This window comes from Notolepis coatsorum (assembly GCF_963971535.1).
Source record: "Notolepis coatsorum genome assembly, chromosome: 4".
Classification (NCBI taxonomy): domain Eukaryota; kingdom Metazoa; phylum Chordata; class Actinopteri; order Aulopiformes; family Paralepididae; genus Notolepis; species Notolepis coatsorum.
Genome location: NC_140168.1, coordinates 181,909,109 through 181,936,167, shown reverse-complemented (window position 1 = coordinate 181,936,167; position 27,059 = coordinate 181,909,109). Strand labels below are relative to the sequence as shown.

The window sequence follows — 27,059 nt, the reverse complement described above, 5'->3', positions numbered from 1 at the left end:
GTTGGAATTGAAGGTGGTCATTCTGGTCCTCAAGCAGTTCGGCTACCTGGTGGTGGGCGAGCACGTGTTGATCAGGACGGACAACACGACGACAGCATCGTATATCAACAGACAGGGAGGAGTACGCTCCATCCGTCTGCACCGGGCGGCGGTGGAGCTCTGGCTATGGGCATCTCTCAATCTGCGCAGCCTGAGGGCGCTCCACATCCCTGGCAAGGAGAATGTGGGCGCGGATGTGATGTCGCGGGGCGGTCCTCATCCCGACGAGTGGGGACTACGTCCAGGCATAGTCAGACAGGTCTGGGACCGATTCGGGGAGGCCACGTGGATCTGTTTGCGAGCAGACAGTCTCACCAGTGCCCCTTATGGTTCTCGGTCAGTCGGGGGGACAATCCTCCCCTGGGGGTGGATGCCTTCTCGATGTATCCATGGCCGCCCGGGATTCTGTACGCGTTCCCCCCCATACACCTGATAGCTCAGCTGTTGGGAGCGGATATGACGGGAGCGCAGGACTTTGATCCTGATCGTGCCGGACCGGGGCATGGCTGTGTGGTTCCCGGTCCTGATCCAGCTCTTGGTAGCCCCGCCGTGGCCTGTTCCTTGGTTGCCGCGGGCCCTCTCTCAGGCACACGGATCTCTGTGTCTGTTCCCTGTTCTGGGGCAGCCACTGAAGGTTTGGCTGCTGAGAAGGTGAGTCTGGACGGGATGGGTCTTGACCCTACTGTGGTCGACACCATCCGGAACGCGCTCGCTCCGTCCACTATCGTGGTGGCGTGCTTTTCAAGAGTGGTGTAAGGTTGGGGGCTTGGATCCGGTGTCCTGCCCCCTGGACGCTGTTCTTTCCTTCCTCCAGTCTATCCTGGGTAGACTGTCGGCCTCGACGGTGAGGGTATACGCCGCAGCTATATCCTCGTCATGTGGGTTTTGGGGGTGGTACGTTGTTCAGCCACACTCTTGTGAAACGTTTCCTGCTTGGCGCTCAGCGTCTCAAGCCTGTGGGACGTTCTCTGTCTCCGAGTTGGGACCTCCAACTGGTCCTGGACCGGTTGTCGGAGGCCCCGTTTGAGCCTCTTGAGCAAGCACCATTGGAGCAGCTGTCTTTTAAGACTCCGTTCCTTCTGGCCATCACCTCCGCTAAGCGCGTGGGTGAGCTGTGTGCTCTCTCGGTGCGGCCTGAGTGCCTGTCTATTTGGGCCAATAGCGGTGCGACTCTGAGGCCTAATCCAGTCTTCGTGCCAAAGAATATCCGGAGCTCTTTTCGCTCCAGGGATATTGTGGTTCAGGCGTTTCATCCGCCTCCTCACGCTAGTGGGTTAGAGGCGAGCCTTCATCTGTCGTGTCCTGTCCGTGCACTGGGGGTTTACCTCAGTTGGACGCAGGGTCTCAGGGCTTCCGATCAACTGTTTGTTTGTTACGGTGGCCCTCACGCTGGTAAGGCGTTGTCCAAGCAGCGCCTGTCACATTGGTTGTGCAAGGGCATTGCCCTTTGCTACACGTTGGCTGGACAGGTCCCCCCTGGGGGCGTCAGGGCGCACTCCACTCGTGGAGTGGTGGCCTCTGCCGCCTTGTTAGGGGGGGCCTCGGTGGAGGACATCTGTGTTGCGGCCTCCTGGTCCTCCCCGGGTCCCTTCGTTAAGTTTTACCTTGTGGACATGACTGGGGGTTCTATCTCCCAGGCTGTTCTGAGGTCTGGGACCTCTCCTGCGTCCTGCCATTTGGTGGGCTAGCAGGGGTGTGTGGGTGTGTGCCACAGGGTGCTGTGTCACACGTGGTCCCGCCTGTGCTGTGCGTTTTTCAGGGGTGTCTGGTTCCCCCTTTTTCGCACTTTGGTGGAGTTGACTGCCTCCCCCCCTTCGTTAGGACGGGCGGGTGCACGGGACTCCCCTCCTCCCTGGTTGGGGCTTACGGGCCCTCAGGGGGTACACTTGTCGGGCCACGCGTCTGCTCTGCCCCATATCTCATAATGGCGAAGAGCGAGACGCGATTGGCCAGTATGATAATATAACGAAAGGTTATCCTATAACCTAGTTATATGAATACTGGCTGAGCGTCTCGCTCTTAGCGCCCTGAGGTCCCTTGGTTGGGTTTTCACTGTTGGAAATCTTTCTGAGGAAGGTAGAGTGTGACCATGTCCGGCGTCATATAGTAGGATGCGGGGGCGTGGCCTGGTCACGTGTATGTGAGTGCATTTGTTTGTTCGTGAGCACATTATGTGCTAGGAGATAAGAGATATCTCATAATGGCGAAGAAGAGCGAGACGCTCAGCCAGTATTCATATAACTAGGTTATAGGATAACCTTTCGTTATGTTTCTGAGTTTTCTTTGTGGGTTAAGGGAACAACCGCCTCCTGTTAAACTAAATATAGGGGGGTGGTTGGTTCTCCGGTGTGTTGGTAGCAGAGTCGACTCTCGGGTTGAGGCCGGGTTTGACCCCGTCTGCCCGAGTATGCCCCCGCATCTTTCATGACGTCTGCCAATTGTGTCAGCCTCTTCTTTGAACCTCGACGCCGCTGGATTGGGGGGTCGGGTTTGTGGAGGTTATGACATGGTGCACAGCATACCGAACACCCCTTCCGCCAGGATACTGTTCTTGCAGTAGACCCTTTAGGCACCTGTCTAGTCCGCAGTGCTCCAGGCACAGGTTGAGTAATGCTCTTGGGGCCTGTTGCCTGGATTGAGGGATCAACCTCCTTGGGGGTTGTCTCCCCGGCACGCCGACTGGCCCCACAGTGTTGTGGGGGGGTAGCCTCTTGAGGTGAGTGCTTCAGAGCGGCGTGCCAAGGGGGGAAGGGCCTGCTCTTGATTTGGTCCCTGTCTGATACGCTGGCGATGTGGGGGGCATAGCTGTCAACATTTGGATTTGAGAAAACGTGCACGTTTTAGCCCCGCCCCCTCAGCCCGCCCCCTCCCACCCGGCCCCGCCCCCTCCCAATGGAGCTGCCTCGTCGCTGCCATCTCCTGGTCAAAACCTGTATGTACCCAGCCATTCGTTGTAGGGTAAACTTTTCCTACTTAGTGTAAATGCTATGTAAATTATGGTTTTGTTGAACATTTGTATTTCACAGGAGAGAAACTGTATTCAAAGAAAGCTATTAAAATAGTCTTTGAATCTAAATATACTTTCTTTGTGTTGATTTTACATTAATTCCATGATTTTACTCAAGTAAATATCTATTACAAGCTTCGGTTTTATGTAGAAAAATGCTGTTTTTAATCTAGATTAATCTAGATTGATTACAGAAAATTGTGAGATTGATTAGTTAATTTTTTTTATCTATTGGCGGCGCTGGTGTATATATTATATATATATATATATATATATATATATATATATAGATATGTGTATGTGTATATATGTAATGTGTGTATATATGTCAGAGAATCAGCCCCTTGCGTCCTTAGTGTAAAGCATATGACATGGTGTATGTTTGTTCATTGATGTGACAGTGTCTGGCAACATACTATTGTTCTTTTTATTTCTTTGTGTTTGTGATTTGTCTTGATGTGTTTGTGAAACTATAAAAGCAATCAATCAATGTATTACCATAGTGTCTTTATACCTTCATCACTGTAGGCTACATATTAATACTACAACTCGTTAAAGCTATAAAAAAATACCTATGGTAATTAATTTAGCAGTGGGAATATCATTTTGGAACAGTGTGTGTCTACCAGTAGCGGCCGCTGCTGCTGGTGCCTTGTAGGTCGCAGTTCTCGTTAATAGGTCGAGTTGAAAATGTAATGCTCTGAGATGCTCTGGAGCAATCTCTCTCTGTCTCTCGGATCAATCAAATCAAATAATTAACACATGTATGTTGTCATTTTAAACAACTCACCATTCATTCATTATGCATCAGCAGCAACACAAACACGCACAGCTCTCTCTCTCTCTCGCTCTCTCTCTCTCTCGCTCTCTCACTCTCTCTCAGATGATGTCAGATCCATTCAATAATAAACACATTTGTAAAGCTCGTTATTTTAAACAAGTTACCATTCATTGTCTGAGTGGTTATGTCCCACATGCAGCGAAATTAGAGAGAGAGAGAGCGAGAGAGAGAGAGAGAGCGAGAGAGAGAGCGAGAGAGAGCATTTTACTAGTAAAGTTACATTTTCAACAAGATTGCTGCTATTTAAACACTTGATGGAAACGGGGTAACGTTAACCTTATGTCGACTGTAGTATTGTATGACCTCGACATAACGTTTAAACGTTAACGTTACTCCGTTTCCATGCAGTAATTATAAAAGTGGCCGGCTAACGGAGCTAACAGCTAGCAGTAGCTGTAACGTTATGCGGCATCAGTAGACAATGTATTAAACTAGAGTTAAGATCGCTAATCTACCTTGTTGTTGGCTTGTTGTTGTTGATAAAGTATATCCACTCCATGGCATTGTCCATCCAGCCTGTGTTGATGTCCATCCATTGTCCATACATGTCCCTCCACACTGCATCCATAGCTTGCAAGCTGTGTGAGTGAAGAGCTGTGTCTTTGTCCATTTCCGCCTCGAACAGCCTGCAAACTACCTGGCGTTCTATCGCCATGCTCTAAGACAAACTCTAACCTTAACCAACTTTGAAAGAGTGCCTAAGCTCAGTGTAGTTGCTGTTGTTGTTGACGAGTCGACTGAACTGCTGTTAAGCCAACCCGAGAAATGCGGCTATGGAAAAAAACTGGCATCGCGTCGGCCAATCAGAGAGCGTCTCCACGAAATGCGGCTATGGAAAATTCTTCACGGAAGTTCACTCGGCTGCCTAGACCGCTTCAAATCGCGCTCGGATTCCAACATAATAGTCATATTTCAACGCACAACGCCGTATGCACTGATTGGCTGTGACGGAGACAGCGATCAAACTGTGACGCGCACGCAGAGCGCTATCGCTTCTTGCCCGGGCGAGAAATACGAAAAAATAAATAAAAACGTCACTTCCTGCCCATGAAAACGATGTTTTTTTTATTTAGATAATAACGTTATATTGTGCATTGGAAATACAAACACTTAAAATGAGTAAATATTATTAATTTTAAACATGTTTATATTATTTATAGGGCTATAAAACAAAAAAACTAAAAACTTATTTGTCTTGTTCTCTCATATAACCAGGGTAGGAGCTGAGGGGGGGCGGCAACCAACTGGTGTCTACAGAGAAATGTGAGATAGAAAAAAAGCCAATGCGATTTTGTGTTTTTCCTCTATCTCTGCAATGCCTGCGAGTTACCAGTAACTGTATTTGTCATACCATGACAATTCACGACAACTTTTAAAACGGATCAATTATTATTTATAAATCGCATTCAGGTAATTGGGCGTCAGAGTGAAGGAGGGGGACGCGTGAACCTTACAGGGGAGGCGCAGAGCAAACGGCTGTTCACCAAGACATTTACACATTCCTGCATCACATACACAGTAACTTTGTATTGTTTTATCCACAGAAGATTTGCAAACCCTTTGTTCCGGAGACAAAAGCCACAGAGTGGGCAATCAAGAGACACTGGCTAAGTTGATTTGACACCCTCGGTGCCGCATCAGTCTCTCCCCTGAGCTCTGAGCAAATCCGCTCGCTGTTCTGTTCTTATTCTTCTTCGGCTCGCAACCGTCTCCCGGTCTGACTTCCTGTGATAACGTTCTAATCTACACTGCTGCCACCTGTCGTCACGGAGGAGAATTGCACCCATTTTGTAAAAAAAATAAAATAATAATAAGCACAAAATACGTACCAATCCGTGCGCCGTAAAGAGGCCGTGCAGAGGGTCGAAATACAGGAGAATCCCGGTAAAACCGTGAGTGTTGACAGCTATGGTGTGGGGTGGTGTCACCAGTAGTGTTGTCAAAAATATCGAAGTATCGATACATATCAATACTGAATATTTAAAATGGTTTCGATACTAATTTCCCGAAATACCGATACTTTCTGCAGTATCGGTACCAGCTGGCGAGTGTTCTACCGCAAGTTGTTGACGCGCTGTTCAGAGCACGCTTGCCCCTCCGCCTCCTCTGAGTCCAGCCCTCCCCCTCACAGAGCCGTCTTCAGTTTGTAAACAAACATTTTAGCTGAAGATGGCAAATGCAGAGCCTCCGCAACTTGTGCTTGTGGATAAAGAAAACAGCAGAAGTGCTGTTTGGAGGTACTTCGGGTTTAAAGTAAACAACGAAGGACAAGCTAAAGATGTCCCAATGCTATTTGCAAGCGGTGTTACAGAGCAGTGCCAACGCGGATCTCCATAAAGAAATGAAAGAGGTTCGTGACAGCTGCTCTTTCAACGTCAGTGACTGAAGCATTAAACCATTAACTCTAGTTTAATACATGATACGTTGTCTACTGATGGCGCATAATATCAACAGCTGATTCGTTGTTAGTAACGTTACAGATATCAACTAACGTTAGCTACTGCTAGCTGTTAGCTCCCTTAGCTTAGCTGGCCACCGTTATAATTACTGCATGGAAACGGAGTAACGTTAACGTTTAAACGTTATGTCGAGGTCATACAATACTACAGTCGACATAAGGTTAACGTTACCCCGTTTCCATGAAGTGTTTAAATAGCAGCAATCTTGTTGAAAATGTAACGTTACTAAATGCTCCGAGCATAGCCTCTCTCTCTCTCGTTATCTTTAAATAAAAATCGAAACTGTTACTAACTGTAATACAAACAGTTGTTTGTCAGGTACATGCAACACAGATTACAGTGTTTACATCTGTCTGCTTGAGAAAATACCATGTTCTGCAATAAAAATTATTGAAGTGAGATGAACAGTTATTTTTAAATGTGTGATCTAAAGATAAACAAAGGGTTTTAAAAGTGTTATATTTATCTTCTCGTATAGTACCAGAGAGAAGCTGAGGAGAATCAACCAGCAACAAAAGCTAAATTTGTTTAAAAAAAATATATATATATATATATTATTATTTATTTATTTTTGGTATCGAAATGGTATCGAAGTATCGATACTTTTCAAGGTATCGTATCGAAGTTGAAATTCCAGTATCGTGACAACACTAGTCACCAGTGACCGTCTGGTGGGGTCTTGATGCCGCGGCCTTGTTGGCCTCACCAGGCCCCCTTTTTTCGGGGGGTCCTAGTCCTCAGGTTGTCCTAGGGCTGGGACCTCCTCCGCGCTCCGCTGCTGCAGCCTTGCCACAGGGTTGGGTTCTTGACCTTCGACCCACTGATGTTGGGGGCTGAGTGGTCGCGGGTCCTTCTGAACGAAGGTAAGTCCCACGGTCTGCTCACCCTGTGCGTTTGAGGTGCTAAACCCTCTTCGCACAGTCGGATCCGATCTCCCTCCCGTCCTCCACCGGTTCTGATTAGTGGTCTGCAAGGGCCTTGAAATAAAGCCCGAGCCCTGCCCGAGCCCTTGAACTTCAGGCCCTGCCCGAAAATAAGCCCGACTGTAAATAATATTTTAAGCCCTAGCCCGCATGAAAACCCGAAAAAAATTTATTATTATTAAAATATAATTTTTTTTGTATTTGTTTTAAATATTCGAAACACGGTTTTATATGAACGTAATAAATAAACAAAACGAAGAAGCATTTCGCAATGCCGTCTCTCCCAGTGCTCGCTTATATAGACTGACTCACACATCAGCCTCAAAACGTATTGAAGGCTATAGAATCTTCTTTGACACACACACACGACACACAATAGCCTACTCAGTCAAACAAACAAACAGAAAACAGAAATCAGATTTCAAGCAGAGCAACAAAACAGGTAGCGAGTCGCGACCCAGCAAATAATAAACATATCACTCACCACGACGTCAGCAACGCGTTGAACACCGTTAACAAAACCGGCTACATACAGTACATCCCAAGAACAAATTAAAACGTTCGCCAACTATTCCAATATATATTCCAACACAACCAATCGAGTTGAACTTGTCCCCTGAGTTCTTCTCCCTGCGCGCTGCAGTAATTACATCCAAATGTTTCTCTGGCGCAAAAGAGAAAGCGAATCTTTTTTTTTTTTTTATCCACTTTTTCTCCCATTTTCTATATTTCCCCTGTCACGGACGCTGTTTCTTGCCTCCCACAAGCCGGCTGCAATGTGGACTAAGTCATACATAGCACAAGTCCCCTCCGGTACTTGAGGTAACAGCAGTCGCATCTTTTCACCTGCGCAGCTCGATCTCTCAGTGGCGAGGAGTAACGCGTGGGAGGCTCACGCTGCCCCCGACACTTCCTGATTCTACTGCGCAGGCGCACCAACCGACCTGTAGAAGTCGCTGTCCACAACGCCCGATCCCCACCCATCAGTTTCCCACCCCCTAATACGGCCAATGTGTATTAGTACGGACGACCAGCTAAACTGAAAGCAAATGTGGAGCGCTGGGCTCGAACTGACGAGCCCAGCGTCTCCAGCATTTCATGGCGAGTGCCTTGCCCACTACACCACGTAGCCGCCCTAAGAGAAAGCGAATCTTAAAACGAAGGTTATCATATAACCCTAGTTATATGAAAAGAAAAAAAACGAAAAAAAAAACGAAAAAAAAAAAAAAAAACGGCGGTGCCCGGGCCCGGCCGAGCCTGAATTATTTATTAAAAAAAAAGCCCTACCCAGCCCGAACCCGCCGGGCCCCGTCGGGCCTGGGCAAGGTTGCAGTGCACTAGTTCTGATGGTTGTAGGGGGCCTCAGTGGGTACATCTGTCGAGCTTTTCGCTCTGCTCAGCTCCTGTGTTCCAATAGAGCAGAGCGTAAAGCTATACGATCTATAACGTAAGGTTATCCTATAACCCTAGTTATATGAGTATAGCGAGCGATCTGCTCTGACTCACTGAGGACCCCATGGTCTTTGCCTTCGGTGGTGAAAGACTTGGGAAGGAGCTGATTGTGTGGCCACGACCCCGCTTATATAGGAGCTGATGTGGGTGTGGCCAGGCGGAGGTAAATAGGTGTGTACATGTGGAGAACGTTTTTCATTGTTAGAATGGATAAAGGGATAGTTCCAATAGAGCAGAGCGCACGCTATACTCATATAACTAGGGTTATAGGATAACCTTATGTTACTGTTACATGTCATTGAAAATGATCAAGTTTACCATATTCACACGGTGGCCATTTTGTTCTTATGTCATGCTCAGGGTTGGTTTCCTTTCCAACCTGTTCCAAAGAGCAAAATGGTCACTCTCATTAAAATATAAATATGTTATTTCATTAGCTCAGAAATTCTTTACATTGTCACTTCCCCCAAAACCTGGCAGTAATTCTCAAACATGTGATCTACAATTGATGATTTTCGAGTATTTATTTTCAATATCACACATTCATTACAAGAACACCCCACATTCAGAGGAACACAAAAAGTATAGTCTATGTGATTGAAATTTTTTAATTCGATAATTTTTTTTTAAATTAATTTGATTCATTATAGCACAAGTACAGTACAACAAAAATAAGTTGTCATCTAAGTGCAAGGTAACAGTAAAATGCATAGCAATATACAGTGTAACAAGTGATTAAATGGAATATATAACAAGGCTACTGAGTAAATATGCTAATCTGATGTATGTACACTGTACAGTATTACTATGTACAGTGATACAAGTATAAATAAATACACTAAAGTAGTAAGCCATACTGGCCAGTGGTATAACTAATATCACTGGCCATGGCCAGTATGGCTACCATAGTGTATTTATACTTGTAATATATAAAGCTAATGTTATCCAGTTGCCATTACAGATCATAATAGCTATGATAACATTAACAAAGTGAGAGTAGGGATTAGGGAAACGCTAATGTAGTCATGAGTGTAGCGGGGACGGTAGAGAGAGGCAGCACTTCATTTGCGTGTAACGTTAATCAATAACATTAATAGAGAGCTGCAAATGGAAATTAATGCCCAGTCCTTGAGACACCAAGGTTCCTCGTCTCGTCTCCCCCTACAGCTGCCCCAAGGTTCCTCGTCTCCCCTCCCCCTACAGCTCCAGCAAGGTTCCTCATCTCGTCTCCCCCAGCAGCTGCACCAAGGTTTCTCGTCTCCCCTCCCCCTACAGCTGCACCAAGGTTCCTCGTCTCCTCCTACAGCTCCACCAAGGTTCCTCGTCTCCCCTCCCCCAGTGCCGCCTCCCCCTACAGCTCCACCAAGGTTCCTCGTCTCCCCTCCCCCAGTGCCGCCTCCCCCTACAGCTCCAACAAGGTTCATCATCTCCTCTCCTTCCAGATCATCGCAACGTTCTCCCTCGTATTGACCGGCACAGAGTCGGAGGACATCTTCTCGCCGTTCTGTCTGTGAGGCCTGGTTCCTCTCGTCATCGCGCCGCTCTTCCTCCTCTCTCCGCCTATCATCACCACCGCCATCGACCTCTCTCTGCCCTTTGTCACTCTTCACCACTGCCTCCTCATCACACTCCTCTTCATCACACTCCTTTCCCTCGGGTCCTTCGCTCAAGTTCTCTGTGTCAACATCCGTCATTTCCACTCCATCTTCTCCTTCTAGATCGGCTCCGACCGGATCAGTCTGGGAAGAGGCACCAGCCAGGCCGGGTTCTGGGTGTTCCATCGTCTGAGGATCTGGAGGTGAAGTCACAGAGGTGAAGTCACAGATTCAAATAACCTTTTCATTCAAACCTTTATTTATTCTCGAAAAGGACAATGAGGTCACCCTCATTTTCAATGTCGTCAAGACTTACAGACATTTCAATGCATAGTGCCCCACAGCAAATAGTATAAAATTAACATAGGCATAAAATCCGCATACAGTTGACAGAATAAAAACAATGCACAGAGTGCAGACATAAGAATAGGTATAAAAGACAATAAAAGTAGTGCAACATAAACGTGCAGACATAAGAATAGGTATACAATACGTACAATAAGTACAGTGTTGTTCGAAGGCATGTGAACCCCCACGGAACAGCCACTCCCCCAAACACCCCACACATCAATCCCCACCACATCCCCACCCAAGACACACCCCCTGATAAAGCACGTCATGACCGAAGAAAAACACAAACAGCCCGTGTGCCACTCACACTGCCATGCACAGCGACGGGAATGCCACCCCGCAGGCCTCACCATCTCCCCAACTTAAACTTGCTGAAACCCTTCTATTGATACCCATAACTTCACATTCTACTGCAATTCTTGCCGCCTGTCCTGATTATGTAGCCCCTGCAGAGGTAATATTTTGTGAAATGAAAGCATGTGAGCGGGGAGTGGAGCACCATTAAATTCACCTGAAGGCAGTGTTGTAGGACTCGAGTCCTGGACTTATTTTCAGGACTCGTGACTCGACTTGGACTTGAGCACTGCTGCTTGAGAAATGCGTGTGTTCCAGCTCTGCATCTTTCCATCGTTATTACAATATTAAGATCACGATATAGCCTACATTTGTTAGCTTTTGAAGTTGATAATAAGGCGGCACATTTACATTTACATTAAGTCATTTAGCTGACGCTTTTATCCAAAGCGACTTACAAGTTCTGTACGACAAGTCATCAGGAAGGGCACAACTCTTATCAGCTGACAGCTAACAATGTTCATCAAAGTGTTGAGTGCTACAGTGTAGGTTAGTTTATTAGGACAAGTGCATGACAGTAAGGTTAGTTAGGGTTAGATTATTTTTTAATTAAAATGTTTAAATTTTTTATTTCAGATAATGGTTGAAGAAGTGCGCCTTTAGTCAACGGTGAAAGATTGGACATGTTTCGGCTGTCCTAACTAGGGTGGGTAGTTCATTCCACCATTGTGGGGCAAGGACTGAGAAAAGGCAGGTTCTCCTTGATGACCATCTCGGAGCTCGGATAGGAGTGGGTCTGAGATGGCCAGAAGATGCAGAGCATAGGGGTCTTGAGGGTGTGTAGTTAGAGACCATTGACCGGAGGTAGGCGGGAGCGGTTCCCTTTGCTGCACGGTATGCCAGGTCAAGGGCCTTGAAGCGGATTCGTGCAGCAATGGGGAGCCAGTGCAGGTCCCTAAGAAGTGGGGTGACATGGGCCGACTTCGGTAGGTTTGAGATCAGGTGGGCCACTGCGTTCTGAATGAGTTGAAGAGGCTTGGTGGCAGTGGCCGGGAAACCAGCAAGCAGTGCGTTGCAGTAGTCGAGGCGGGACATGACTGTTGATTGGACGAGGAGTTGGGCGGCTTCTTTTGTCAGGAAGGGGCGGATCCTTCTGATGTTGCTCAGGAGGAATCTGCAGGTTCTGGTAGTCGCTGCGATGTGAGCGTAGAAGTTCAACTGGTCGTCGAGGACAACACCAAGGTTTTTGGCGGTTGGGGACCCGGTCACAGCTGCATTCTCGACTGTGATGGAAAGGTCGGTCAGGGGGGGGGATTTGGCCGGCAGGTGGAGCAATTCTGTTTTGCTTAGGTTCAGTTTGAGGTGGTTGGTCGTCATCCAGGCGGAAATGTCAGACAGACAGGCCGAGATCCGCTCAGAGACGTGGATATCTGAGGGAGGGAAGGAGAGGAAGAGTTGAGTATCATCGGCATAACAATGATACGAGAAGGCATGAGACGTGATGTTACCCAGAGATTTAGTGTAGAGGGAGAAGAGAAGGGGTCCTATGACCGAGCCCTGGGGGACACCCGTCCGCAGGGGGCGGGTGGCCGACAGGGTCCCTCTCCATGACACTTGGTAGGAGCGGTCATTGAGGTATGATGTCAGCCATGTCAGCGCAGAGCCAGCCACTCCCATTCCTGCGAGGGACGAGGTTGACTGTGTCAGTGGTGTAGTGGTTAACACTGTCGCCTAGAACACGCCCTCTTTTTGACAGGTCGGTTTGAGTTTGACAGCGCACGGTAGCTTTGAGTTTGATAGTGAGATAGTTGTTTAAGTAAGTATAGGTGTAAGTATAGAGTAAGTAGTAGAGTGTGATTTTGTTTTTTTGTATAGTGTAGTTTCCCCCAACGGCTTCTAGCTGTTTGGGGGAAATTAACGTACGGTTATATCTACAGTATAACCATAGTTATATGAGTATAGCGGACGCTCTGCGTCTACTGGAATATATCCCTATATCAGTCTAAGCACTGAATAAATCTCCACATACACCTTTACACACCTATTCGCCTGGCCACACCCCCATCCGCTCCTCTACATAAGCAGGGGTGTGGCCATACTAACAGCTCCTTCCCAAGTCTTTCACCACCAAGGCGAAGACCACGGGGTCCTCAGTGAGTCCGACGCAGAGCGTCTGCTATACTCATATAACTATGGTTATAGATATAACCGTACGTTATAGTATCGTATAGCTACCGCTCTGCGTCTACTGGAATACAGGAGCTGAGCAGAGTGGAAGCTCGACAAATGTACCCGCTGAGGCCCCCCTACAACCATCAGAACCGGGGAGGACCCGAGCCCCCGGACCCCCCTAGTGGAGGACGGGAGGGAATCGGATCCGACTGTGCGAAGAGGGGTTTAGCAACTCAAACGCACAGGGTGAGCAGACCGTGGGACTTACCTTCCCACAGAAGAACCCACGACTACACAAACGCGCAACCCACATGCCACTAGGGAACGAACGGGAAGAAATAAAACCCCCGTTACAACCCCTAACATCACAGGGTCAAGGGCAAAAACCCAACCCCGTGGCAAGGCCGTAGCAGCGGAGCGCGAAGGAGGACCCAGCCCCAGGAAGGGACTGGACCCCCCGGAAAAGGGGGCCTGGTGAGGCCAATGACGCCGCAGCATCGAGACCCCACCAGGCGGTCACTAGTGACACCACCCCCCACATCGCCAGCGTATTCGGACAGGGCCCATCCATGAGCAGGCCCTCCCCCTCTACAGCACGCCGCCCTGAAGCACTCAAGAGGCTACAACCACAGCGGGACCGCAGCGCACCGGGGAGACAAACCCCAAAAAGAGGTCGATCCCTCAATCCAGGCAACAGGTCACTCGACCTGAGCCTGGAGCACTGCGGACTAGACAGGCGCCAAAGGGGTCTGCTGAAAACAGCACCCCGGCGGAAGGGGCGTACGGTATGCTGTGCACCATGTCGCAGCCTCCACAAAAAACCTGACCCTCTAGAGGGGCCGAGGCAGAGAAGGCAGACACGATTGGCAGACGTCATGAAAGGTGCGGGGGCACACTCACAGGCAGACAGGGTAAAAACCCGGCCTAACCCGAGAGTCGACTCCGCTACCAACACACCTGGAAACCAACCACCACCTAGGTTCTAACAGGAGGCGGTTGTTCCTATAACCCCCCAAGAAAAAACTCCAAAACACAACTGTGGGTATACACTGGCTATACAGCAGTACAAGTGTTTCAGTTTTCAAGAAGGGGTTAACCCAGGCCAACAGGTCGACGAGAACAAGTTCGGACCTGGGCCCGGCGGACCGGGACATACACAGGGATGCCAGAGGGGTACAAGAAACACCTCGACAGCCCCCTCCCAGCCCCGCCAAGCAGGAGAAGAGAGGGGCGAAAAAATAATGGAGAAGGACCAGGCTCCTTAGCACAGCGCAAGGTATAACACAATATGGACCAAGCAACAGTGAGGGATAACACGCAGTAACATAACCACGAACACCTCCATAACATCAAACCCTGCAACGCCCGGGCCGACCCGGCATTTTCCCCCCGAAAAAGCACAAGTCCCTCAGGGTACCAGAACAGCAGATCTGCGCCCCGGCTTAACGGGTTAACTGACCTGGTCCGGCGCGACCAGAACCAGTCCTGTGTCCTAATCACGCCGCCATCCCCAGTCCCAGGAGGGGGGTAGGTACGCGTGTCGATCCAAAACATCACAGAGGGCGCCACCCAGACGGTCAGAACACAAAGCACCACGCCCGGTGGCCCACCCCAAGGGCGTGAGACCCCTCTACCAATGCTTCGATCTATTCCGTTATCATTAGGGATGGGTACCGAATTCGGTACTTTTGAGGTACCGAACCGAAACACGTCGGTACTACCGTACCGAGTATCGATTCAAGTGAGATAACGATTAAATTTTTTCTTTTTAACTTTTTCTTTTTTTTCTACTTTTTTCTTTTCATGTCAACGTTCACACGCACAATATATGCTTACCTAGGATTTGACTTGATTCAACAACAAAGCAGTCGGAGCAATGGCAAGCCGAAAACGGTCGAAATTGTAGTTATTTGAAGTTTGGATTATTTTTTTCACAACTGACGTAGGTAAATAAAAAATGTTGAGACTAAAGTACAGAAAAAAGGTACCGTTGGGTACCGGTATCAATTCACAGGTACCGTATTGGTTCAAATGTGAAAGGTACCCATCCCTAGTTATCATCCCCCAGAGATGAACGAGAATTCGTTGAGACAAGCCTAGTACACTGGCACTCAGAAGAGACAAACTCCATCCCAGTTGCCCCATAAAAAACGCTGTTTCAATGATGAGCAACCAAGGCGCGCAAGCCTATGCGTGGTTCCGAATCCTATCAGAAGCACCCAGGGCCAGCACTATGTACACGTCGAGACCCAAAACATATCAATGGTAATTCTAACAAGAACCCAGATATCGTTCCTCCAAGCCGCCTGGCAGAACGGCAAGAAGCCGCTTTTCTTACAAAAAATACGGACATGGGTCCCATATGACGCGGCAGAGGGAAAACAACACCCCGTCAACCCGCTCCATAATAGAGGGGACGGGGAACCCCCAGAGAGACTTCCCACGTGAGCAACAAATTGAAACGTTTATGTAACATTGAGCCATGTGACCAAAAGCTCAAGACACATATATACAGAGCGCAGCAGAACTCTTGAGTTCCCATGCACCGCAACACCAACTTGACAACAACAGAGGTCCACATATGGAGCCTGAAAAGAAATCACGGAAGTCGCCAACCAATAGAAACGCGCCCAGTGACGTACTCTATGGCGGGGGGAATCCCATGACTCAACAGACCAAAAGGCGAGGAATCAGGGAACTCCCTACCCCCCCCCTCCCCCGTGCCGCGCTGACCAATCAGTGCGGCAGGGAACCTGAAGGACAGAAGGACCAGGATAAGCTAAACCAATGCACACCAGTCACAGACGACAACTCGTCTGTGAACAGGGTTTATAAACAAGGCCGTAGGCTTATGTGCGAACACGACACCCGTGCTTCATGTTTTAAGAAAAAAACACAGAAGGTTGAGAGAGGGTCTAAGACCTTGGTACAAGCTATACCCACAAGCACTTCTGTAGGCTAACACTCCAAAGTTGTGGACTCAATGCCATCGTTTCCAATGTAACAGAATACACACAACCCCCTCAGACAACGGTAAAAATGTACCACTATAAAAAGAAACATATTTCTTCAGGATGAGGAAAGAAAAGTCTTTCGCCCGAGTGCTAGCCACAGGCCTTGCTAAGCACACATATATATGTAGCGATCAGAACGACTAAAAGTCCTGCTCTCCTAAACAACCCCACAGCTAGGCGAGGGTTCACACATCGTATCCCCAACATATACAGTGAATAAACACACAGTTTGTAACAAAAAATAGTCCCTCACCAGGAGGGACCCTTTATTTAATTTGCAACAAAATCATATGGTTGGGGCGGGGAAGGGAACAGGGGTAAACATGGGAAAAGTCACTAGCGGCGCCTGCTGCGTGCAGCACGGTGCTTGCCCCCACGGGGAGCCGGCCCGGAGGGACGGTTCTGGGGTGCCTGAACACAACGATCCCTACCGTCACCTCCGGGCGTGGGTCGGCTGGCTGCGGCGGACGAGGCACCCTCTCCACTCCTGGCCTTCTTGGGCGAAGGCCCAGTAGCGGCAGCGTTGGTGGCGGTGGCAACGGTCGCGGACCTCCGACGACGTGGCCTCCGTCGAACATCACCGGCGGCATCGGGTGGGGGGAAATGGGGTTGGAGCACAGCGCGCTCCTCCTCCTCCATGTCTCTGCATGCAGCCGTCATCTGCTGCATGGCAGACCCGAAGAGCCCAGCCTCGGAGAGGGGGGCCGTGAGCAGGGGAAGCCTCTTCTGCTCCGGCACCCTCGCTTGCTCCAGCCAAAGGTGGCGCTGGGTCAGAGTGGCCAGGGCGCGTCCCTTCCCGGCGGCTATTCCCTGCAGCTGAGTCAGGTGCAGGATGGCTCCAGCCGCCTGGGCGTGAAGGTACTGATGGTGGTCGTCCAACACCGACCCGCCCGCCATCATCCCCGACATGTAGCGCGCCAGCTGCGCGATGTTGGACGTCGCAGCCAGGCTCTGTGTCGCGGTGATGAATGACTGGTCACTCCAGTTGGCCATCTGCCTAGCCGATTTCCCATGGGGAACCGGCTTCCGCAACGGCTCCCACACCACTTCGGGACAAAGAATAGACGCCATCGGGCTATCAAGCCGAGGCACCCCTTCCTTTAATCCCTGGACCAAACCCGCCACCCGCGTGACTGGCACGTAGGCGGGGGTAAGGCCAGTGATGCGGGAGATTACCTGTCCCTGACGCACGTAGGCCTCCATCGAGGGGAAGAATGGGCAGACAACGCCTGTCTCCCTCACAGGACGACGTTGCCAGAGATGACCTATCAAGTCATCAGGGACAGGTGCAGGCAGAGGCTGCGGCAACACCACGCCATTAGCGACAGCCGCCATGAGCTCGGGGAACAAGGCACGCAACTCCCCTTGCGCACTTCCCTCCACGTAGCCCGCGTCCCTCACGTACGGGAGGCTGCCATGTGTGGCGCCACCATCCGACGTGGTTGATAGCTGGGCATCCCGTCTCCGAGTCGGAGGTTCTAACCCAACATCAGAGGACGAGGGACCCCAAGGAGACATATAACCCCCTGCCACACCCTGAGGGGGAGAGTGATACGTCTCCAACGGGGCGTCAAACAAGAGCGCTCCCGCTCCCTCCATAAAATCCTCCGTTTCCATCGGACAAGGAGACCGAGCAGGAGTACCCTCGTCTGGCTCCAGCAGCTCCCCAAAGCCAGGCCGTTCGCCCCTGCAGCTCACCATCTTACGACGGGAGCGAGCAGAGGCGAAGAGCTTGCGTCTCAAATCCTCCGCCACCAGAGGAGCCGTCAACCTATCGGCCGACCGTCCACTGGTGGGGGAACCAGAGCTGGAACTAGGCCATCTCACGGGAGACGGCCTTGGTTCAACAGCCCCTCGGAGAGGCAGACTCCCCACCGGACGCCGCTCGGGTGCGTCTGACTGCCACGACCGTGGAGTCAGAGCAGCCCCACGACGCACGGCGGAGGCGGCAATAGAAAACCGCTGGTGAAGGGTGACGTTATGAGCGCTCGAACCCTCCGATGAAGACATTATAGCTTAGCCTTTTCTCCTAAACTGTGAGAGAGAGAAAAAAACAAGAAATAATGTCTACGCAGCTCCTCTTCAATTATTTTACACTAAACACAAGTGGTGTGAACAGACACTCGCCGTGGTGAAAATAAGGAAGGAGCTGTTAGTATGGCCACACCCCTGCTTATGTAGAGCAGCGGATGGGGGTGTGGCCAGGCGAATAGGTGTGTAAAGGTGCATGTGGAGATTTATTCAGTGCTTAGACTGATATAGGGATATATTCCAGTAGATGCAGAGCGGTAGCTATACGATACTATAACTTTTGTCTCGAGGCTCGGACGGAACATCATGGCAACAAACAATTCGAACGGTGGGCGGAATACGAGACAGACGGATGAAATGAATGAACGAAAATATGAGTTAAGATTAACAGTTGTACACCTACTGGCAGACCATCTTTGACACCTTCTCTAAGATATTTGGAAAGGAAGTGGAGCCATCACCATATATTGCATTATTTGGATTGGCCCCAGCGGACATCCACTTTAGATGGTGGGAATCTAGATTGCTGGCCTTCTGTTCACTTTTGGCCAGAAGGCTGATACTGTTCAAATGGAAGGACCCAGGTTCACCTGTCTACGGCCACTGGATGAGAGAGGTCATGTATCATATTAAACTGGAGAAGATCAGGTATACTATCAGAGGTTGTACCGAAAAATTCCACAATATTTGGGATCCTTTCCTAACTTTCTTTGAGGGTATGGAAGCGGATAATGTGACAGAGGCGATCTGACTGGCCTTCCTGGTCTCTCAGCTTGTTATTATTTATTTTTTCTATTATGTTCTTACTTTTCTTCTTCTCTATCTGCAGAATGCAAGAGATATGTGACTGCTGTCGGGTGATTTAAAAGCTAAAAGGAAAAACAATGATTAATAAACGATTTAAGATATTTTAGAATGATTTTGTCTGGTATAGGGGTGGGGGGAGGGAGGGAGGGAGGGCCTTATTTTATTTTTATTTTCTTTTGGCCCATGTGGGACCGCCTGTTAAAATGAAATTTTCAAATAAAAAAACCTTGTTCAAAAAAAGATTAACAGTTGAGGTGGAGATCGAAGGCAATGATAGTCACAATGATGGAGCTTTTGAGGGCGATAAAGTCGGAGTGTGGGACCGTCATTGGATGTCAATACAGGACGCCCAAGAAATATGAAATCATGTTGATGGATGAGAAGGTGAAGGAGAAACTGATGGACGGATTTATAATCAAGGATAGTAGGATAATGGCAAGAGAACTGTCGAACGACGAGGTTGTTGTCTCTTTTTTGGCTCTGCCTTTATATATAACAGATGATGACATTCTCGAGAAACTGAAGCAATGGGGAGTGGCGGCGGTAACGCAGATTAAGAGAAGAACGTGGCCTGGAATGGACATTATAGACGGCACAAGGTTCGTAAAAGTGAAGTTCACTGAGTTTGTCAAATCCCTGCCGTATTCTACCCGATTTGAGACCCAACAGGGAATGGAACATTTTAGAGTGATCCATAATAGGCAGGTGAGAGTTTGTAGGCTGTGTCTTCAGCCTGGTCACGTCCTGGATTGCACTGACTTTAAATGTCAATATGTGGCCAGCAAGGGCATTATGCCAGAGAGTGTGACACTGAAGAAAAGTGCAGGGGGTGCGATGAAAGGTACGCGCAGTGTACATGCACGCCCTGGAACGAGGAGCAGGGTACGAGAGGTGAGACCAGTGAGACTGCCAAGAAGGGTGGAAACGACAGAGGAGAAGCTACTGAGACGGAGAAAGCAGGTGGAGAGGATGAGGGCGAGGCAGAAGCAGATGATGAAGAAGGATAGGAAGAAGACGAAGGAGACGATGAAGCGGAGGAGGAGGATGAGGAAGAGGAGACCATGCAGACCCCAGAGGGAGATCAAGTGAAGACAGCGACAGGAGAGAGCGCAGAGCTGAGTGCGCGGCAGAGTGAACAGGAGGGCAAAGAGGCGGCAGATGACGAGGAGAGAGAGCTGACAGCGCAACAGAGAGAGAGAGAGAACACAGCAGACCTAAATGAAAACAGATGTTTTTGATTCAGGACTGCTGAGGTCACTGATGTCCATGGAGAGACAGCTGGGATCGGGAGTATCTACAGGCGAAACAGGAGCTACTGGGTCTGGGCCGTGGACCCGGGGAGGCAGCGCTGGAGGGCCAGGAGGCGGTAGAGCGCATCTAGAGGCGCGCGGCGAAAAAGAATATCTACATGCGCGGAGGAGAGGAAGAAGAGGGACGAGTCTATAGGAAACTCAGAGGGGGTGTCAGGGACTGGGGAAGAGGTGGGGGCTACATCAGAGGACTCTGAGGAGATGGACACCAGCCCATCGGCTATCAACCTACTGAAAAGAAAATCAAGAGAGAATAGAGGTGCTAAGGGGAGGTGTACTAAGAAGGTATGATATATAGGATAATCAATATATTTTTCGTCATGTGTGCTGCCATCACTGTAACATCGCTTAATGTGAACGGACTGAGGAACAAAACTAAAATTGAGCAGGTGATATCAACTTTTAATACGGATATAGTGATGTTGCAGGAAACGTGGTGGACGGAAAATATAATGAGTGATGTGAAAAGAAAATGGACTGATGTATTATATGTAAATCATGGTACAGAGCGATCATGTGGTGTAGCAGTATTATTTAAAAAAGACGTAGTGGAAAATATAAAAGTAGTATATGAGGACACAGAAGGGAGGGTGATTATATTCGAATTTGAACATCAGGGTGTGTTGTTTAGATTACGGAATATATATGCGCCAAATGTGGAGAAAATCAGGACGTTTTTTTTTGAAGGGCTAAAGGTGCACATGAAGGGGAATTGTTTGTTTGTCTGTGACTTTAACACTTTGCGAAGTAGGTTAGATACTACAAGCAAGATTTTCAAGTGTGACACAGCTAGAAATACACTAACAGAAATAATGTCTAGTGTGGATCTAGTGGATATGTGGAGAGAGGAGAACTCTGGGAAAAGAGGGTTTACAAGGAAACAAGTGGTGGCAGGCTGCTTAAGGCAAAGCCGGATTGATCTATGTCTGGTTAAACAGGAAATACGGAATTACATTAACAATATAGAACATAAGTTACATTTTTTGAGTGACCATGCGGCTGTGTGTTTTGATTTAGGAATAGAAAGGGAGAGGTGGGGGTGTGTGGTGTTTAAATACAAGTGTACTGGGTGAGGAGAAATATCAAAAAAAGATATATGGCTATGTGAAAGCTGAAATGGAAAACCCAATGTTTAATGAAAATGTGGGTATGTGGTGGGAACAAGTTAAAATTAACCCATCTCCCGCCAATGACGTGTTACCACGTCATTCCTCGCCATGCGTAATCTGCCAATGACGTTTTACAGCGTCTTTGAGATCAATATTTCAAATTTCTGTCATGGTATTCACATTTCACCCAGGGAGTCTTGACTGGTGCTGTAGATCTCCGCTCAACTCTCCAACGCTTCAATACCGCCACCTGGTGGCCGATCGGCGAGTTGCCAAAACCGGAAGTGGCCGGAAGTGCTTAGTCCGTCCGCGGGACTCTATCCAGACACCGTGCATATCGATCCGTTGCCATAACTCAGTGTTTCTCAGGGGGGGGGGGGGGCGCAGAGGCATGACAGGGGGGGCCTTGAGATTTAAAAAAAAAATTAATAAAAAAAATTTGATTTTCTTTTTTTTTACAGAAAATTATCACTAAAGTGCCATCTGTTGCAGCTGCACTGTTCTCCATGAAAATACCATATTTGGATAAGTTTGAAAATTTCTCAAAATCTGAAAATCATTATTTAATAAAACACAGAAAAGGATCACCAAGTTACTCTGGATAAAAAAAAACTTTACAGACAACATTGAGACAAAGCTTCCTAACACATCTCCATCCAAACTCTTGGAAGAACTAATTGAAATCTCATCTGATACCACCTGGAGAGCTAGTTTCAGAGTGTGGTGCTGAGTACCAAGTATCTCATGATGCAGCAGTTAAGGTGTTGATACCATTCAGCACCACATATCTGTGTGAATCTGGCTTTTCATCCATGACAGCTCTGAAAACAAAATATAGGGCCTAGTTGAGCCTTGAGGATGACATGCGTGTTGCCTTGTCAAAGACTGACAGCAATAAAGATTGTTTGCTTATTTCCTATGTTCGCTTTGTAAATTTCCAGTCACTGAGTGAAGATCTGCTGTTTTGCAAATATGTCAAAAACAGAGCGACAGCTGATGAGCTCTTCAAAATTATTGACAGTTACCTGACAGAACATGGACTGAAATGGGAGAACTGTGTGGGCTTTTGCTCTGACGGTGCGCAGGCCATGGCAGGGAAAAGGAGGGGGCTACAGGCGCTCATCAAGGGGGTCTCGCCAAACGTGCAATGGACGCACTGTAAATTCACAGAGAGGCGCTAGCGTCAACACAGCTTAGCCCTGAGCTGAATGAGGTTTTGACAGAAGTTATAAACGTGGTAAATTCATCAAAACCCGACCCCTGAAAGCGCGCCTGTTCTCTGCGCTGTGAGGAGATGGGAGCTGACCATTCTGCAGTGCTGTTTCACAGCGAGGCAAGGTGGCTCTCGCGAGGGAAGGTGTTGTCAATTTAAAAGGTCACGATATTGGTGTTATTTCAATAAATTTAAACATGGCCCATTTCATGACTATTTTGTTGGGGCAAGGGGGGGGGGGGGCCCAAAATATTTTGGTCCGCCAAAGGGGGGCCTGACAGAAAAAGTTTGAGAAGCACTGCCATAACTCAATAAACAACATGATTGGACGTATATTAGTATTATACAAACCGGAACTGGATCACCTAGATCAACATCCCATAATAGCGATCTTTTTGCTCCAGTATCATCCCCCATCGCTACGAGGAAGCTGCCGTGAGTTTCAGCATTTTTGATTATTATTAACCATACAAACTGCTCTGATCTATATATCACCCATACTACATGAATCATTTAACGTCGGTCATTGCATTAAAACGACCCACCCCCCCCCTCCAGTCACCAGCAGATGACCAGTCATGACGTTTAGGATCATGTACATGTGAAATTTTTAATATAACGTTGATCGGTATCAAACTGCATTTGATCATCTAATATATGCATTTATGGCTATATCTCACATTCTATGAAATACAGCAGAAAACGATAAAAACATATTTATACTCTGGATGGTATTTTAGTATGAATGTGTGAATGAAAAAGTAAAACGTTCCTACATCCGGAACGATAGATAATTGATGTTGAATGGGCCATAGTAATGTCAATTTAGCAATACAATTTAAAAAGTTATAGCCCTGCAAAGAAGGTGAACATCTCCATAGACAAATAGTGCTGGCAGAGAGGCTACAAGGATAAATATAAGCTCCGGCTGAGAATGGGTTAACCCTTTATCTGCCAGGGATTATTCTGATCTTAATCCCCTCTCTGCCACCACTATAAGTCTATACTCGATCATTGTCGCAAAATAATTGACCTTCACTGCATTTAGAACACCTCTGCGCGGTGCCTCAGTGTTCTAAACTCCATGCCGGTCAATTATTTTGCGACAATGACCTCGTAGCTATACATTATCCCTTACTTACATCACTTGAAGTTGTGTGTTATAGGAATTAGATCACGGCTAGGGGGGTCTAACGACCCTCCGCTGCGCGTCGGGCCTAACAACCACCCCTAGGCGTGATCTAATTATTATAACACACTCCGTTGCGTGATGTAATGCTTAATTCAAAGTCCACTTTAATCTTAATCTTAATATCTCAGCAGAAACTATCCATGGTCGCGCACGGATGATCTTTGCACAGTGGTGCCAATTACGCCGGTGCCGTCTCCATTTCCTCACATTCCATCAACTAATAAAGAAACTTGAAACTTGAACATTACCACGGTCTTCCCTATCTGCACTAGCAACACTTCTCTGTCCCCCGTCTCCATTTCCTTACCATCACGTCTCTCTGAAGAAATGTCCCCTACAGTGTTGTTCAATACGTCCTTCTTCTCCCCGCCATTCAGACCATCATCACGCTTCTCTTCAGGTTGACTGGTAGCAACTTGACTGGTAGCAACTTGTTGCTCTGAAGAATCTTGGTTGACTTCCTGGATCCATGGATCTGGAGGATGCACAAGGTTTAAGCAAAATAGAGGCAAAGTGAATAGACGTGTCTTACTGTGAGGATTGGTCCAATACCGCACGCTTCCAGGTACCAATTGCCCTCACGCACCTGAAGTGAGTTTCAAATCAGCTCGGTGGAGCCCTTATATACTCTGGGGTTCTGTACGTTCTGTGTCGAGTCGTTTTGCTTACCACTACCTGCTGCTTGTTCCTCCCGTGTGTTTCTCTGTCGTTTCTCCAGAACGTCTTTGGAAGTCGCCGCTCTTGCTCCTCTCTGCCATCCGTGGATCTGTGCCTCGTAGATCGCTTTGCGCAATTGCGCCTTGGTGAGTTTTTGGAAACATACTTTTTTGGATGCTCTGTTTTTTCCTCGCATTTTCCTGGACTCGGGACCTTTCTGTTTTTGTGTGTTTTGGTAAACACTGAAGATGTGTCGCTTGTGTTAGTACTGGACTCAGCTAATAATACTGGACTGCCTCGTATTCCATACGCTCGTTTGTTGACATTCTCTCTCTCTCTGTTCCTCCCCGAGTGGATCTGTTCCTCCCCGAGTGGATGTCCAAGTAGCTGCAGAGCCGCAGAGTCAGAGGCGCAACGCCACAGTGCCGTCTCTGCTCTGAGCCGAGCTGCAGAGCCGCAGAGCCTACTCTGCCCAAGGACATTCTCCCCTTATGCTTTTGGTTGTTTTTGCTCTTCTCTGTTTTGGAAATAAATACGCCCTGGTTTTTGGCTAACTCTGAACTACCTGTCTGTGCCGTGCTGTTGGGGTTGTTTACAAACCATAACACTTACAAAGAATCAACGGCTTCATATCTGATGTGCCTTATGATTTGTATGTGATTTTCATTTATTAAGTAATTACAAGACAACAGTAGAGCTGTCAGGAGTAGGGATGGGAATTGATAGGATTTTATCGATACGATTCCATAATCGATTCTGCTTATCGATCCGATTCTTTATCGATTCCCTTATTGATTCCTGATAAACTTATAATTTAAATAAATAAATTGGAAATACAACAGAACTAAGCTGGTTAGAATAACAACATGCAACTTGACATTTCTGATAGTCATTTATTGTTGAGCCCCCATGTCAGAAAAATACAAAAACTGTAAAAAATTAAACATTAACTATAGCCTACACTTAAATACAATAATGTATTTGAGATTCTCTTAAAATGTATTTTTTTTTATTCTTAAACTAATTTAATCTATTGAATAACGACCTGTTGAATGTAACTACAGTTCAATATCTTAAACTAATTTAATCTATTGAACCGTAGTTGCATTCAACAGGTCGTTATTCCTCTGACTTCTCTGTCTCACTCTCTCACACACACACACACACACACACACACACACACACACACACACACACACACACACACACACACACACACACACACACACACACACACACACACACACACACACACACACACACACACACACACACACACACACACACACACACACACACACACACACACACACACACACACACACACACACCTCCCTCCCTCCCTCCCCGGGCCCCTGTCCTGTAAGCTATGGGCTCGTGTTGCTACACGGACCTGTTTGTATGTTGCACGGTACCTACTAGTAAACACAGTCAACCCTCCGTCTCTTATTATATGTGAACTAAAGAGTACAAGGTTTACACAACAGCCCCCACCCCTTGTTTTATTGTATTTGTACTACCTGCTGTCAGCTGTTTATCTCTCTCTGTGAGCTTGATTAGCTAACGTTAGCTCACGTTAGCTAGCGCTAGCTCCGTGGCTAATCTTAGGTTATCCTGAACTAAATCAATGACTAGGTTCTAAAGCATTCGAGTATTTTCTTTTTTTAAAACTTCATTTTTTAGCGTTTATCGCTTTTCTGGTCAAGCATGACAGACAGATGCAGGGTGAACCGGGAGGTAGAACAGGGGAAGACATTCGGCAAATGACGGCGGCAGGGGCGGGGCTAGGGGGTGGCTACTTGGGCTCAAGCCCCGAATGTTTTCTGAAAAGCCCCGAATCTATTTAAAAAAAAAAAAAAAAAATTATATATATATATATATTTTTTGACAATTCATCATTGTTACATGAAAATATGTTTGCACCAGATTTAGCAGAAGCTAATTTCCATCTGTGGTCTATCCAGCTGCTAACTGTATTTGAGTGAGTTAAGTCTTGGTGTTATGGTAGACTCAGACCTAAGCTTTAAATCACAATCAACAAGTTGACAAAAACTTAATTCTTCCACCTTAGAAACATAGCTAAAGTACGGCCATTTATAAATCAAAAGGACGCTGAAAACCAGATCCATGCCTTTATCTCAAGCCAACTCGACTACTGTAATGCACTCCTTACCGGCCTCCCGAAAAAATACGATGATAACTATTTTATTGCAATGCACTATTGCATTATTTTATTCTATTTTACTAACTATTTTATTGCACTGCACTATTTTACTTTGTATCAGTGAATCATAGACGCCTGGCCATAAGAGCATTCGGAGCATCTCTGCTCTCCCACTATTGAACTTGGGGGAGCAAAGGTATGCTCTTGCTACTGGAGCTCCCCTCGAGTAGTTTTCACTGCACATAAAAGCAACCAAACAGCGGGAGCATTTCGGGAGCATATGACCAAAACCCAGGCAATTTCGAGCCCTTGGCTTAAGGAATCAAATACTATAGTCTGCCATGGCTACATGCTAACGCTAACGTTATTGTTTTGAAATGCGCAACGGTCGGGAAAACCTGGCAGCGATAAGGGAATCGAAAGTCACGA

General features: G+C 47.6%; 1 protein-coding gene across 1 annotated transcript in view; it reads right to left on the bottom strand.

The window, feature by feature from the left end:
- Positions 1-9,066: 9,066 nt before the first annotated feature.
- The window catches only part of LOC311226771 (ubiquitin carboxyl-terminal hydrolase 48-like), a gene marked incomplete at its 3' end in the record, with an annotated part of 102,992 nt that continues 84,999 nt past the window's right edge, over positions 9,067-27,059 (bottom strand). Inside the window, exons 12-14 of the mRNA XM_084312179.1 lie at positions 24,117-24,284; positions 10,003-10,513; positions 9,067-9,100 (exon numbers count right to left, since the gene is read on the bottom strand). Of these exons, the coding sequence (XP_084168305.1) occupies positions 9,067-9,100; positions 10,003-10,513; positions 24,117-24,284 (713 nt within the window). The remainder of the gene's footprint in view (positions 9,101-10,002; positions 10,514-24,116; positions 24,285-27,059) is intronic.